The sequence below is a fragment of the Mus caroli genome, chromosome 8 (assembly GCF_900094665.2).
Source record: "Mus caroli chromosome 8, CAROLI_EIJ_v1.1, whole genome shotgun sequence".
Classification (NCBI taxonomy): Eukaryota; Metazoa; Chordata; class Mammalia; order Rodentia; family Muridae; genus Mus; species Mus caroli.
In genome coordinates, this window is record NC_034577.1 from 78254645 (window position 1) to 78267631 (window position 12987).

General features: G+C 41.9%; 1 protein-coding gene across 1 annotated transcript in view; it reads left to right on the top strand.

Moving 5' to 3' along the window:
• The window catches only part of Lonp2 (lon peptidase 2, peroxisomal), a 78025-nt gene that overhangs the window by 59898 nt on the left and 5140 nt on the right, over positions 1-12987 (top strand). Inside the window, exon 12 of the mRNA XM_021169891.2 lies at positions 10735-10877. Within this exon, the coding sequence (XP_021025550.1) occupies positions 10735-10877 (143 nt within the window). The remainder of the gene's footprint in view (positions 1-10734; positions 10878-12987) is intronic.

Here is a 12987-nt window from a genome sequence, read left to right on the forward strand (position 1 = left end):
GAGTCCTGTGCGCAGGAAGCGTAACATTGTTAGGATGCCTCGGATTTGATTGAGCCACAGACTCAGCGGTTCTTTCCAAAATCTAATGGCCTTGGTTTGAGGGTTTGATTTTGAAACAAGAGTTTACTATCTCACTATGCAACTGAGGCTAACCTCAAACTAACAGTTCTGTCTCAGCCTCCCAATTGCTGGGGTTATAGGCATGCACCACCATACCCAGGGTAACAGCCTATTTAAAAGAGAGAAAAGACAGTCTTCAAATCACATAGAATTGAAAGAAGGATTAGCTACATCTTGGGAAGAAAGAAAAAGTTGTTTTCCTTTCTGGGTTTGTGAGGATAAGGCTGCCATGCACGTGACGTCCTCATGTTCAGTGTATGTAGGAATGGAATCACAAGATGCATTGTATTTTGTGTTGCAGTTTTTAAAGAACTGCCAAACCGTTTTTTCTGACTCTGGCTTGCTGACTTCAAAACTTGCTACATTGCTGTAGTAGTTAAAATAGTATTATTGGTCTAAGAACATAAATACAGACGATTGTAATAAAATGGAGATATAAAGAACAAATGCTAGGGTAGTGAGTTGTATTTTAGCAAGGCTTCCAAGCTCGTTTGATTAGGAAAGGATGCTCTTCAACAAGTGGTGTTGAGAAAACTTGATGTCAGTGTGCCTCCAAAAAAACAATTTCGCTTGGAATCCTAACACCAAAATTAACTAGAAATGGACCAAGCTCTAAAATAAAGAGCCAATGCTATAAAACTTATTTTTTAAAGAACCCTAGTAGAACTTTAAAAAAAAAATCACTTTTTTTTATATAGTTGACTGGGTTTGTGGATAAGACATCAGAAACAGGGAACAAAAAATAAAAACAAACTGGCCTTCATCACAGTTAAAGTCTTGTATATTGGACTGGAAAGGTAGCTTTCAGAGTAAAGGTGCTTGCTGCCAGGCCTGACCACCTGAGCTCCAACCCCCCAGTAAAAAACTGTTGTCTCAGCCTTCACCTGCCCTCAAACACTGAAATCCTACTTTCTTTAGAAACAAATACACCTTTCACGGTCTCTGAAATATTATGTTCAAAGACCACAAAATATAGCTCTTGAACTTGTGGGACTGAGGTTGGGCAAGCAGTATAGAGAATTAAAAAAAAAAAAAAAAAGATAACTAAGATGTTCTGTCCCAAGCTAAGACATGTGCGGGTCCCCATTCCTAGGGCTGACTTTTGGTGTTCACACCACAACTCTTCTCTTAAAGGGAATAGGAGATCATTTATTTCAGAACTGTTATCAGTAACCATGGCTCAGAAACACAGATTATGTTGCCAAAAATTCCATGTTCCAATGTAGGAGCAGTTTCACAGGGTTTTTATCATTGTATAGAACAAAGAAAATCATAAATTAAGCTAACTTTAAAATACATTGGTGGTTATACCTCAGAGGCAGATACATTAAGATGGGGGACTCTTTTCTGTAGGCTCAAGATGTTATTTGATGACATTCGTAGCTCTTGGATTAGTGGAAGCTAGTTTTCCAATAGGTTAATAGCTTCTAAGAGTTTTTGATGATGAATGATGATGATGATGATGAATCACAAAGTGTTAGTTCAGATACGGAGTCCAGCAAGAAATGGCTGTTCCAGAAAGCTAAAACTATCCCAACATAAAGTAATTAGCCTCTGACCCTATGGAATTCCAATCTCTCCACAGTACTGAAATTCCAATTGGTCTGTCATTCTCTGCAGACACACACTCCTTCCAGGAGGTTTTTATTCCTAGTGAGACATAGCTTCTTTTCAGGAATTTTTGTTTACAGTAATAAGCTTTCTACACTCCTGGCCCACAAGGTAGATCACCTTACGGAATGCCAAATTAAATGGAAGATTTATTTGGAGGGCATTTCTCTGGGTTTTTAGAGATCTGTAATTTCTTGAGGCTTCATACCCTATAATTTTTCTCTTTACCTCACCCATTAAAGACAGAGTTTCTTGTATCCCAGGCCAGCCTGAAACTAATTCTGTGTCCTTGTGCTTTGCATACTCTGACCTTCCCCTCCTGTGCTGGGACTACAGGCATGTGTCACCACACTTTTTTCTTTGTATGTGTCACTAGGATCAAAGCCAGGATTGCATGTGTTAGACCGGCACCCTACCTACCTAGCAGCTGAATTATGCTGCCACCCCCTCCCTCCTCACCTTCCAGTACCTCCCCTGCTTTGCCCTTCTCCTGATTTTTTTCATAGCTCCATGTTCTGTGGCAGAGGGAAAGGTGAAGAGGGCAGATCCAAGTCTGTCTGCAATCTCAGCTGCTTGGGAAAAACCTGACCTCTCCTCCCACAGCTCCAGAGTGTGCCTGGTCCGTGGGAAAGTCACCCACATCCTGCTCTGCCTTGCACCTGTCACTCCCAGCATCCACACTGGAGCACCTTGTGCTGTGTGCTTCCCTGCTCCCAATACAGTTCAATGCCTTGATTTCTCTCTGACCTCTTGGCTGTAATCCTGAATTAGCTATAAAGTCTAAGATAGTAAAGCAGTTTTTAAAACTTCAACTTCCTTTTGGTTTCAAACCAGTTTAAGTGGGGAGTGGATGGGGTGAGATCGACCTAGCTTTTCTCCTACTTGCTGTATTTGTTGACGTGTATACATTGAACCTTGATCATATCCACCCCATCTCCTCTCTCACCCTCTCTTGAGCGCCTACAACACATCCCCTTCCTGCTCTCACACCCTCTTCTTTTTTTAATGCACAGAGTCCAGTTAGTGCTGCCTGCAGGGATGCCGACTTCCTCTTTTTGGCTTGATCTTGTGCAGGTGACCATAGCTGCTGTGTGTCCCAGAGTGCAGTGACCCTGTCATCTCCATGAGACAGCGAGTCACAGCAGAGGCTTGATGTGGATGTGCGTGTCCACTTTAGCACTGTGCACTCAACAGTCACTGTGCTAACTGCTGCCCATCGCAGAAGAAGCTGCTCTGGCCAAGGTGTAACAGAAATAAGGCTACCACCTCCCAGGCCAGGGACTTGTAATTAGGGTTATGATATCAGGCGTAAATTCCTTCCTGTGGAACAACAGGCTTCAAATCCACTCAAGAAGCTGATGGTTATCCTGTAACTTGTGTGCCACTCTTGTAGTGGGGCACCTTAGTTGGGAATCTCGACTGGCCTGATGAGAACATAACCAGAGGATTGGGGAGGAAAGTGTGTGGTTTTCTTCCACTTCCACATCACAGCCCATCACAGCAGGTAGTCAGGGCAGGAGGAGCTCAAGGCAAGAATCCAGAGGCTGGAACTGAGGCAGAGGCCATGAGCAACACTGCTTACTGGCTCTCTCCTTATATCTTGCTCATCCGGCTTCCTTCCTTCCTTCTTTTCTTTCTTCTTTTCTTCCTTTCTTTTTTTTAAGATTTATTTATTTNATGTATTTGAGTACACTGTTGCTGTTTTCAGACACACCAGAAAAGGGCATCGGATCCCATTACAGATGGTTGTGAGCCACCATGTGGTTGCTGGGAATTGAACTCAGGACCTCTGGAAGAGCAGTCAGTGCTCTTAACCTCTGAGCCATCTCTCTAGCTCTCATCTGGCTTTCTTTACAGCTCAGGACCACCTACCCAAAGGGTGTGGTACAATCACAATTAGATGGGCTCTCTCACATCAGTCATTAATCAAGAAAATACGTCATATCACCTACAGACCAGTCTGATGGGACCATTTTCTCAGCTGTTGTTGCCTCTTCCCTGATGAGCCTAGTTTGTATCCAGTATTGCAGCTTCCAGGGTTCAGTACTGGATAATACTGGTGACTGTTCTCCCCCGAAGCCTGCACTACATCCACTGACACTATTAACAAGCCAACATATTTTTAAAGACTGTTGTAAATGGGATTGTTTCCTGATTCTTTTTTACTTTGTTTTCTATTGGTATATAGGAAGGCTAATGATTTTTGTGTGCTTACTTTGTATCCTGCTCCTCTGCTAAAAGTGTCTTATCAGTGTTAAGGGTTCTTCTGGTTAGAGCCTTTAGGTCTCTTACATAGAGAACCATGTCACCTACAGTAGAGGCACTTGGACTTATTTCCTGTCTGTATCTGTCTGTTCCCTTCTGTTGCTGCTAAAGCTGTGACTCCTAGTCTTACTATGCTGCAATGCGTACGAATAGAAAAACTGCACAGTAGTAGAGCTGCTTTGGGGTTTTCCTAATTTCACATAATGTTGGCCGTGGGTCTGTCATATATGTTTTTCCTATTCTGGGCTTCTTCTGAATTTTTAATATGAAGCAGTGTTGGGTTCTGTCAGGTCCCTCATCTGTATCTATGGAAGCAACCATGTTGTCCTTGAGTCTCCTTATATAATATGCAACATTTGTTGCTTACATGTATTGAACCATGGGATTGTTTCCCAGAGTTCTCTTTCACTTTGTTTTCCATTGGTGTACATCTTAGCTGTATTTAAATCCAACTTGATCTGGTGAACGTGTTCTTTTTGATGTGTTCTTGAATTCAGTTTGCAGGTATTTTGTTGAAAACATTTGCATCTAAGTACATCAGAGACATTTCTTTGTTTCTTCCCTTTTTTTTATGTTATCTTTGGTATCAGGATAAAACTAGCCTTGTAAGAAGAGTTTGGTAATATTCCTTTCTTTTTTGTTTTATTGACTAGTATTAGAAGTATCATTGTTAGATCTTCTAGGTCTGGGAAAATCCATCTGGACCTGGCCTTTTTTTTTTCAGTTGAGAGAGACTTAATTACTATTTCAGCCTCACTGCTTGCTACAGATTTGTTTAAATTGTTTATCTCAACATGGCTTAATTTTTATGTATCATATCCATCTAGAAATTCATCCATTTCTTGTAGATTTTCCAATCTAGTAAAATATATTCTTTCAAAATAAGACCAAATGATTTTCTGAATTCCACTGGAGTTGATTGTAATGGCTCCTTTACCATCCCTAATTTTATTAATTTGGGTCTTCTCTCTCTCTTTTAGTTTGTTTGACTAAGGGTTGGTTCTTTGTATTTTTGTTTGTTTGTTTCCATATCATACTTTCAGCACTGATCTTGAGTTTAATGATTCTTGTCCTGGGATTTTCCCAGGGCCCTAAGGTTTTTCATTCACTACGTTGTATGTTTGCAACCTCTCTGATTTTTTAATGTAAACACTTAGAGCTATACATTTCTTTTCCCAGGCCAGCTTTCCTTGAATCCCATAGGATTTGGAATGTTGTGTTTTCATTTTCATTTGATTCTAAAAAATTTTTATCTACTTGATTTTTATAGGGAACCAGTCATCATACAGTAGGATATTCATCTCCAGGAGTCGTAAATGCTCTACAGTTTCTCTGGCTGTTGGGCTGTAGTCTTATTCTATTGTCATGAGGACAAGGAATTATTTCAGATTTCATGTATTTGTTGAGACTTGCTTTGTGTCCGAATGCATGATTTATTTTAGAGAAATAAGAAAATGTATATCCTGCAGTGCTTCGGTAGAATGGACTATAGTGTCTGTCAAGTCCATTTGCTCTGTAATCATTTCATTCACACATTTCTCTAGTTTTTAATTTTTAATTTTTTATCTTATGTGTATGAGTGTTTTGCCTGCATATATACTATGTACCATGTGTGTGCCTGGTGCCCATGGAGGCTAGAAAAGGGCACCAGATCTCTTGCAGCTGGAGTTTTAGATGGTTGCAAGCTGTTGTGTGGTTGCTGGGACCAAACCTGACTCTCCGGAAGAGCAGCAGGTACTCTGACTGCTGAGCAACCTCTCTGTCCTGTCTGTTCATTTTTGTTGGGAAGACTTCCAACTAATAGAATGAGGTGCTAAAGTCACCCACCTTTGTTGTGCTAACTTTAACCTGAGCCTTTATATCTATTAGTTTTTGTTCATGAATAAACCCTTTCCTCCCCAACTTGCTACTTGGTCATGATGTTTGTGCAGAAATAGAAACCCTGACTAAGACAGGTATCTTACCTTTTCTTTGATCTGTTGTATCGGTGACATTTTCCACAGAGATTTTCACTTGACTGATGGCTTTTTTTTTTCTTTATTTCCCTCATGTCAGATTGCTCTGTCTTCAGTCTGTCTGTCTTAGTATAATTCCTATAGCCTGCATTATGGTCCATGTTTCATTCAGCTGTTTAGGCCTTAATCGGGTGCTTATTCTTTTATTTTTATTGTTTTGAACATTCTTGCGATCATTATGTCATTCTCTAGTTGACAGTCAATCTGACTCACTTTCACCTTTACTGTTGGATTAGTAATTCTTTTTTTTTTAATTTTTTTAAAGATGTATTTATTTATTATATGTAAGTACACTGTAGCTGTCTTCAGACACTCCAGAAGAGGGAGTCAGATCTCGTTACGAATGGTTGTGAGCCACCATGTGGTTGCTGGGATTTGAACTCCTGACCTTCGGAAGAGCAGTCGGGTGCTCTTACCCACTGAGCCATCTCACCAGCCCCTGGATTAGTAATTCGTAAAGTTGGCTTTGGGTTTTATGTTTCTTATGTTACTGCCTAGGCATGTACACATTGGAGTTATTTCTTTGCCTGGTTTATTTATTATCAGCTATATTTTTTGTAATTCTATAGCCTGATTGTTTTTTTAAAAGATTTATTTATTATTATACATAAGTACGCTGTAGCTGACTTAAGAGGCATCAGAATAGGGCATCAGATCTCATTACGGATGGTTGTGAGCCACTATGTGGTTACTGGGATTTGAATTCAGGACCTTTGGAAGAGCAGTCAGTACTCTTACCCGCTGAGCCATCTTGCAAGCCCAGCTATATTCTTTCACTTGACTTATTTGCAGTGTTCACGTGGGACTTTACTGTAGCAGAATTGAGTGTGCAGTTCAGAAAATAGTTCCTTAGTCCAAGAACTCAGGATACCTAGAATCACTTTTTTATTGTTCCCTAAGTGGAATATTAACTGTAAGATCAACCACCACCGTTTGTTTAATACCTCAACTCTGTATACGTTATACAAACCAATTAATAACATTGGCCCATTTGACCTCAATCACTATTGGATGAGGAACCAAGGACAATATGGAGTATATGCAGATGCAAGACTTTTCATGGGAGGTGTTGGAATAGTTTGCTTTTTATTGCTGTGATAAACACCATGACCAAAAGCAACTTGGGGAGGAAAGGTTTTATTAAGTCTTACAGGTTAGAGTTCATTTCCAACCTTGATACATACTGCCTGGGCTAAGCAACTTTCTGGACCTTTGGTGTTCACCCACACAACCTCCTAAGAAAGGCAGTTTTCCATACTTGCAACATGAGTACCATTTGTGTGCCACTGGCTCACTGTGCTGCCAGCTTGCCCACAGTGCACTATTCTCTAAGTGCAGCTTTCCTCAGCCTAATGTTTCTGCATCTCGGGTATCTGAGGCTCTGTTACAACTTGGGTTTCACTCCCACAGCTTCACACAGTCTGCTCAGGAGCTCCATGCAGGGACCCAGTGTTACTAAATGTTGCCTGCCTTTGGTGACTCTCTGGAATCTTGGTGTAAGCCTCTATGCGCCTATAATCCTTGCATTTTGACCAGTACCATGTAGACGATGCCAAGTTGTACTACCAGTTTAAGATAAAACCTAGTTCCTTTGGACCACAGCTTTACTGCCCTCTGCCTGGGAATATTTCTCTGAGTACCCCTGGTCCTAGAGGCTTCCTCTGTTCAGCCATTCTCTTTTCAGATGAGTTTGCATTGTATATGGCTGCAGCTCTCTGTGAGTGAGGTCTTACCTCAGGGCAGCTTTCCATTTTCCCATGTAATGCCAAGTCCCTCTGCGCTCTGCAGTGGCACTAATCTCTAACCATTGTGCACCATCCCTGCCCACAACTTTAACTCTCTTCACAGTTTTAAACTTACTCATATTCCTCTCCTCACCAAACTGCATGGCTTTTAAAATACCTTTCTGCTCTGTTTTGTAAATCTGGCAAAGACCAGTGGTCAGTCAGCATGCTGGAGCCTGGGTGTTATGCTTTGAATCTCCTCCACCTCAAACTTAGACCCTTACTTATGACTTTAGCCTTACTCAAAGTTTTTGGACCCAGATAGAACATAGTCACATTCTTTGCCAGAATGTAACACTGAGGGCCTAGTGCAGTTCCCAGTAGCCTTTGGTTTTTTCTAAAACCTCATCAGCCCACCTCTCTCTCTCTCCACATCCCTAATTAACACTGTAGTTGTCCAAGTGTCCATCAAAATGGCCATACGCTTGCAGCACTCTACAGCATCTCTAGCCCACTGCGCCAAACTCTTCCAGATTTCTTCTACAACCACAGCCTTGTTTGTCACAACAGCTCCACTTTGCCAGATTTCTTGTGGGTACCCAACAAGAAGCAATTTAAAGGAGCAGAGGTTTCTTTTGGCTTACAACTGGAGAACGCATGGTCATGTGCGCTCCACAGCAGCAGAGCATAGAGACTGGTTCCTCCTGCCAGTGGTCAGAAAATAGACAAATGCTGGTGAGCACACCATATGTTTGAATTATGGAACGTTTTTAGTATAGATGAGCTCTGAGCTTACTAGTGTCTAAAGGGCTATCCTCTGTAAAGAGCTCTTACCCCTGCTCCCTCTGTGCACTAAGCACCAAGCCCAAGACCACACTTGAAAAAGGTCAGCTGTCCCCAGGCAGTGGCTCCATATTGTCTTGAACTTCACCCATGTGCCCTTATCCCTTCTGGTGACAGTAAAATGAAATCCAACAACAGCAGCCCCACCTCAGCAGAGCTCACAGAGCATGTCACAGCAAGGCAGCTGACAGCTGTCTGTGTCTCTTCCTTGCACTCTGTGGTCCGTAACCTTTTCTCCCTGTATGACAAATGATAACCTACTTTCTCTTCTCCTCTAAGATCTAATGCTGCTGAAAACAGTCACTCACAGAAAGTCTACCATTTCACAAGCCACAGAATAGCCGACCATTGCACATTTTTTGTGAAAGAAATCCTATGGAGGAAGTTAGGAAGATGAAAAGACTTTGTAGGATCCATTGAGCTAAGCCTGGGATGATCATGTGCATTACAGACATGGTATGATGACATATGTAAGGAGACTTCACACTTCAGATCATGTGCATTGCACTGTGGAATCTACAACAGATTTGCTTTGTAATTTTTATAACCCCATAGAAATAGGTAGTGAGGGTCTTGAGATTTTTCATAGCTCAACTTGTCCTCTTGTCAACAAATTTCCTGTTACCCATGATTCGTGTGTGAAGAGATAGCCAGAAGAGCCCTCACCCTAAAGGTCACCCTGTGTCGTTTAATGATCTCATAATGACTCCAGTTAGCACAATCGAGTTAGTGTAAGGCTGCTGTGCTGCTCTTACACATATTTGATGGTCACTTTGGAAGGAAAGTTAAGAGGAGGGTGCCTTAATTTCATGATCTGTAAGAGTAGAAAAAAAGAAAAGAATGGGAAAATCATAGCAAAATAAATATATATAATGCAATTTAGCTAACTGTAATCATTGTATATTTCTTATTAGTGTGCACAATAATCACTTTCACTGGGAGTATGAGAGGGGTCATAAAAGATGAAACAGTTTAAGTACGTTGTAAGATAGCAGACCAGACAAGCCCAAGGGAAAACAAGACTAGTGTTTCAGTCTGCTTTCTGTTGCTGTGATAAACACCTTGACCAAATTCAACTTGAGGGAGGACAGGGTTTATTTGGTTTATACTTCCACATCACAGTCCATCATCAAGGGAAATTGGAGCAGGTGCTCCAGCAGGAAGCTGGGGGTGGAACTGACACAGATACCATGGGGAACTGGGCTCACTCACTCAGCCTGTTTTCTTACATAATCCATGGCTACCTGGATGGCATGTGGTGGGTGGCACCCACCCACAGCAGGATGGACTCTCCCACATCAGTCTTTTATCAAGAAAACAAAACCACAGACATGCCCACAAGCCAATCAGATGCAGGCAATTTCTCACTTGCGGTTTCCTCCTCCCAGGTGACTCTAGTTTGTGTGAAGAGACAAAAACTTATCAGCACGCTAGCTATGATACAAAGAGAGGCACAGTTTTCTACAGTTTTTAAACATTTTTATGCCTACCATGGTAGTACATACCATGTTCCCAGCATGCAGAAAGGACAGTTCTCTATTAGTTTGAGGCCCACCTAGTCTATATAGCAAGTTCCACACCAGCCAGAGATACATAGTGAGAGTCTGTCTAAAATGAGTATATTAATTTAAAATCTCTGTGTGGGTGTGTATGTGTGCATGCACACAGGAGTCAGAGGACTACTTCATTTAAGGGAGTTGGTCCTCTTGTTCAACCATGTCGGGACTGGGAACCAAACTTGTCCAGCTTGGCTGCGGATGCCTTTACCTAGTAAGCCATCTCACCAGCACCATAGAGGTTTGAGGCGGGGTCATCTCCTTAGTTTTTTATGTCCATGGATGTTTTGCCTTTCTTGCCTCCATGAATGTCTGTGCACCCCATATGTTCCTGGCACTTGAGAAGGCTAGAAGAAGCATCAGACCCTCTGGAACTGGGGTTACAGAAAGTTGTGAGCTATCATGTGGGTGATGGGCAAATACTCCCTAAGGGCTTTGAAAGACCAGTTCCTCTGCCTGTGTACAGGTAAAAGGTCTGTGCCTGTAAACACATGAAGGACTAATCTGGTGGCATTCACTGTGCCTCCCATTTCTCTTTACTAGTAATGAATTTTCAAACCAACAGCTCACTTGGAACTTCTAAATAAATGTTTCTCTTAGGTTGCAAAGAACATGTGCTGGAAGATGCAAAACCTGAATCCATCAGTGACACTGCAGATTTGGCCCTGCCACCTGAAATGCCAATTCTGATCGACTCCCATGCCCTGAAAGACATCCTGGGGCCACCCCTGTATGAGCTGGAGGTGATGATTCTCATATCTATGTTTACACTGGTGCTTGCTTGATGTCGGACAGCTAGAGCTGGGGTTTCTGAAGCTAAGTTCTGGAAAATTTAATGGAAAATTTCCCTGTGTAGTGTTGCACTTAGGTGCTTAATGTGATAGTGTGGCTCTTGAATGGAAGTGACCCAAGTCATGACCTCTTATGGGCACCCAGGCTGGCTTGACCCAGAGTCATCCCTCCACTTCATGAGTGCTCATGCTCATTGACCTGCCTACGCAGAAGAGTTCTGTCTTTTATCATATGCATCTTAATCAAGGATTAAGTTTAATCAAGGATTAATCAAGCAACCTAAGAGAAACATTTATTTAGAAGTTCCTGTTGTCTTGCCCACCAAGGGCTTAGAAAGGAGGCAGCGAATCAGCCCTGATCCCAACTACTTGAAAAACACAGACTACTACCAGTTCCAACCCGGTAGATAACCCTCAAGGGTTAAATTATATGCTGCTCTATTTCTGTTTCTGTTTTTTTCTACTTTTTCCTTTCCTACGTCACCAAAGGCCAGAAAGCCAGTATGAGCTGAAGCAGAAGATGGAAGTAGCTTATAAAATAGGGTGTTGAAGGCATTTGTAGTATTTAGATGTTGAGGTGATTCACAGGTAAATTCCCAGGAAAGATTTGTAAAGATGTCTATGAGGGCTGTTAAATTGTGCATAAGGCAGTGTCTCCAGCAAAATTTCAAAATCATTACCAGTGATGGTAGTTTTTCCCAAGGGCTTACAACAAAGGGAGAAGAAAGACTCCCCGAACTCATCCACAGTGGCCATGTATTACGTTCTGGACTGGCTCCCCACAAAGCTCCCAGTTGCCAGAACAGTCCTTGTTTATTCTCGCCAGTGAATCTCAACATGAACCATACAACCCACGGTGTTATTGGGGTTGTTTATATTCTTAAGATACCATGAATTTGAATTTTTAAAAAACTGAGCTTAATTTTGGTTGAGAAAAGAAGTTGATGTGCTTTCTCGCTTGTTAGTTCATAAGTGAAGACAGCGATTCTAAACCCAAGTTTCATGGCCTCTTTCTCTAGACTTTCCATAAAAAGCTCATTCTAGGGCAGTGGTGGCGCACGCCTTTAATCCCAGCACTTGGGAGGCAGAGGCAGGTAGATTTCTGAGTTCGAGGCCAGCCTGGTCTACAGAGTGAGTTCCAGGACAGCCAGGGCTACACAGAGAAACCCTGTCTCAAAAAACAAAACAAAATACAAAAACAGAAAAAGCTCATTCCAGCAGCAATCTGAGCACTTAAACTATATTAAAACAAAGGCTTGATACATGTTACACATATAACCTTCTCAGCAGATTCTGGACTCCTATGCATTTTTGCCATTCCAGGAGCTCTGACAGAGACATAGCAGGAAGAACAAAAAGGAGGAATTGTAAACACGTCTCAGCAGCACTCTCTGATGTCATCTTAGCTATTACATGTGAATACTTCTACCAACTCAGAAGTAAAGGAAGACTCCCTTAGGCAGTTTGCAAACCCCACTCTCTTGTTTTCAAGCCTACATCCTCTCCCTAGACAAGGGCCTTGCCTCTCCAGGCCCCCTGCACTCTGACCAATGTCCTTTCCCTTGAGGTGCTCTGTCAGCCCTGGAACATACTCGCAGTCATATCCCTGTAAGGCTTGCCAGAGCCTGACTAGGATGCCAAGTGAATGTAAAATCTTGGTGAGTCCATAAGTCTTCCCCTAGACTAAAAAGGTCACAGAGAACTCTGCACATTTGAACAGACCACTGTTTCAGTCATGTGATGTAAAAGCAAATAAAAACTTGGCCACAATTAGATATGCAAATGTTCCTTAAGTGCTGATCTTTGAAGTGTTAAAACCAATAGGGCTAGAAAAACAACTCGGCAAGATAAAGATTGAGATCCATGTCTGAGATCCAGGCAGGGTTCAGTTCCCAGAACTCACATGGCAGAAGACCACAAAGTTGTCCTCTGACCTCCACACGTGTGCCATGGCATGCAGGTACATGTACACATACACAAACATTTCCAGTTTTTTTCTTTAAAAAAAAAAAAAAAAAAAAAGGATGTAAGCACTAAGAGACCCTGTGGAGTATTCATTAAG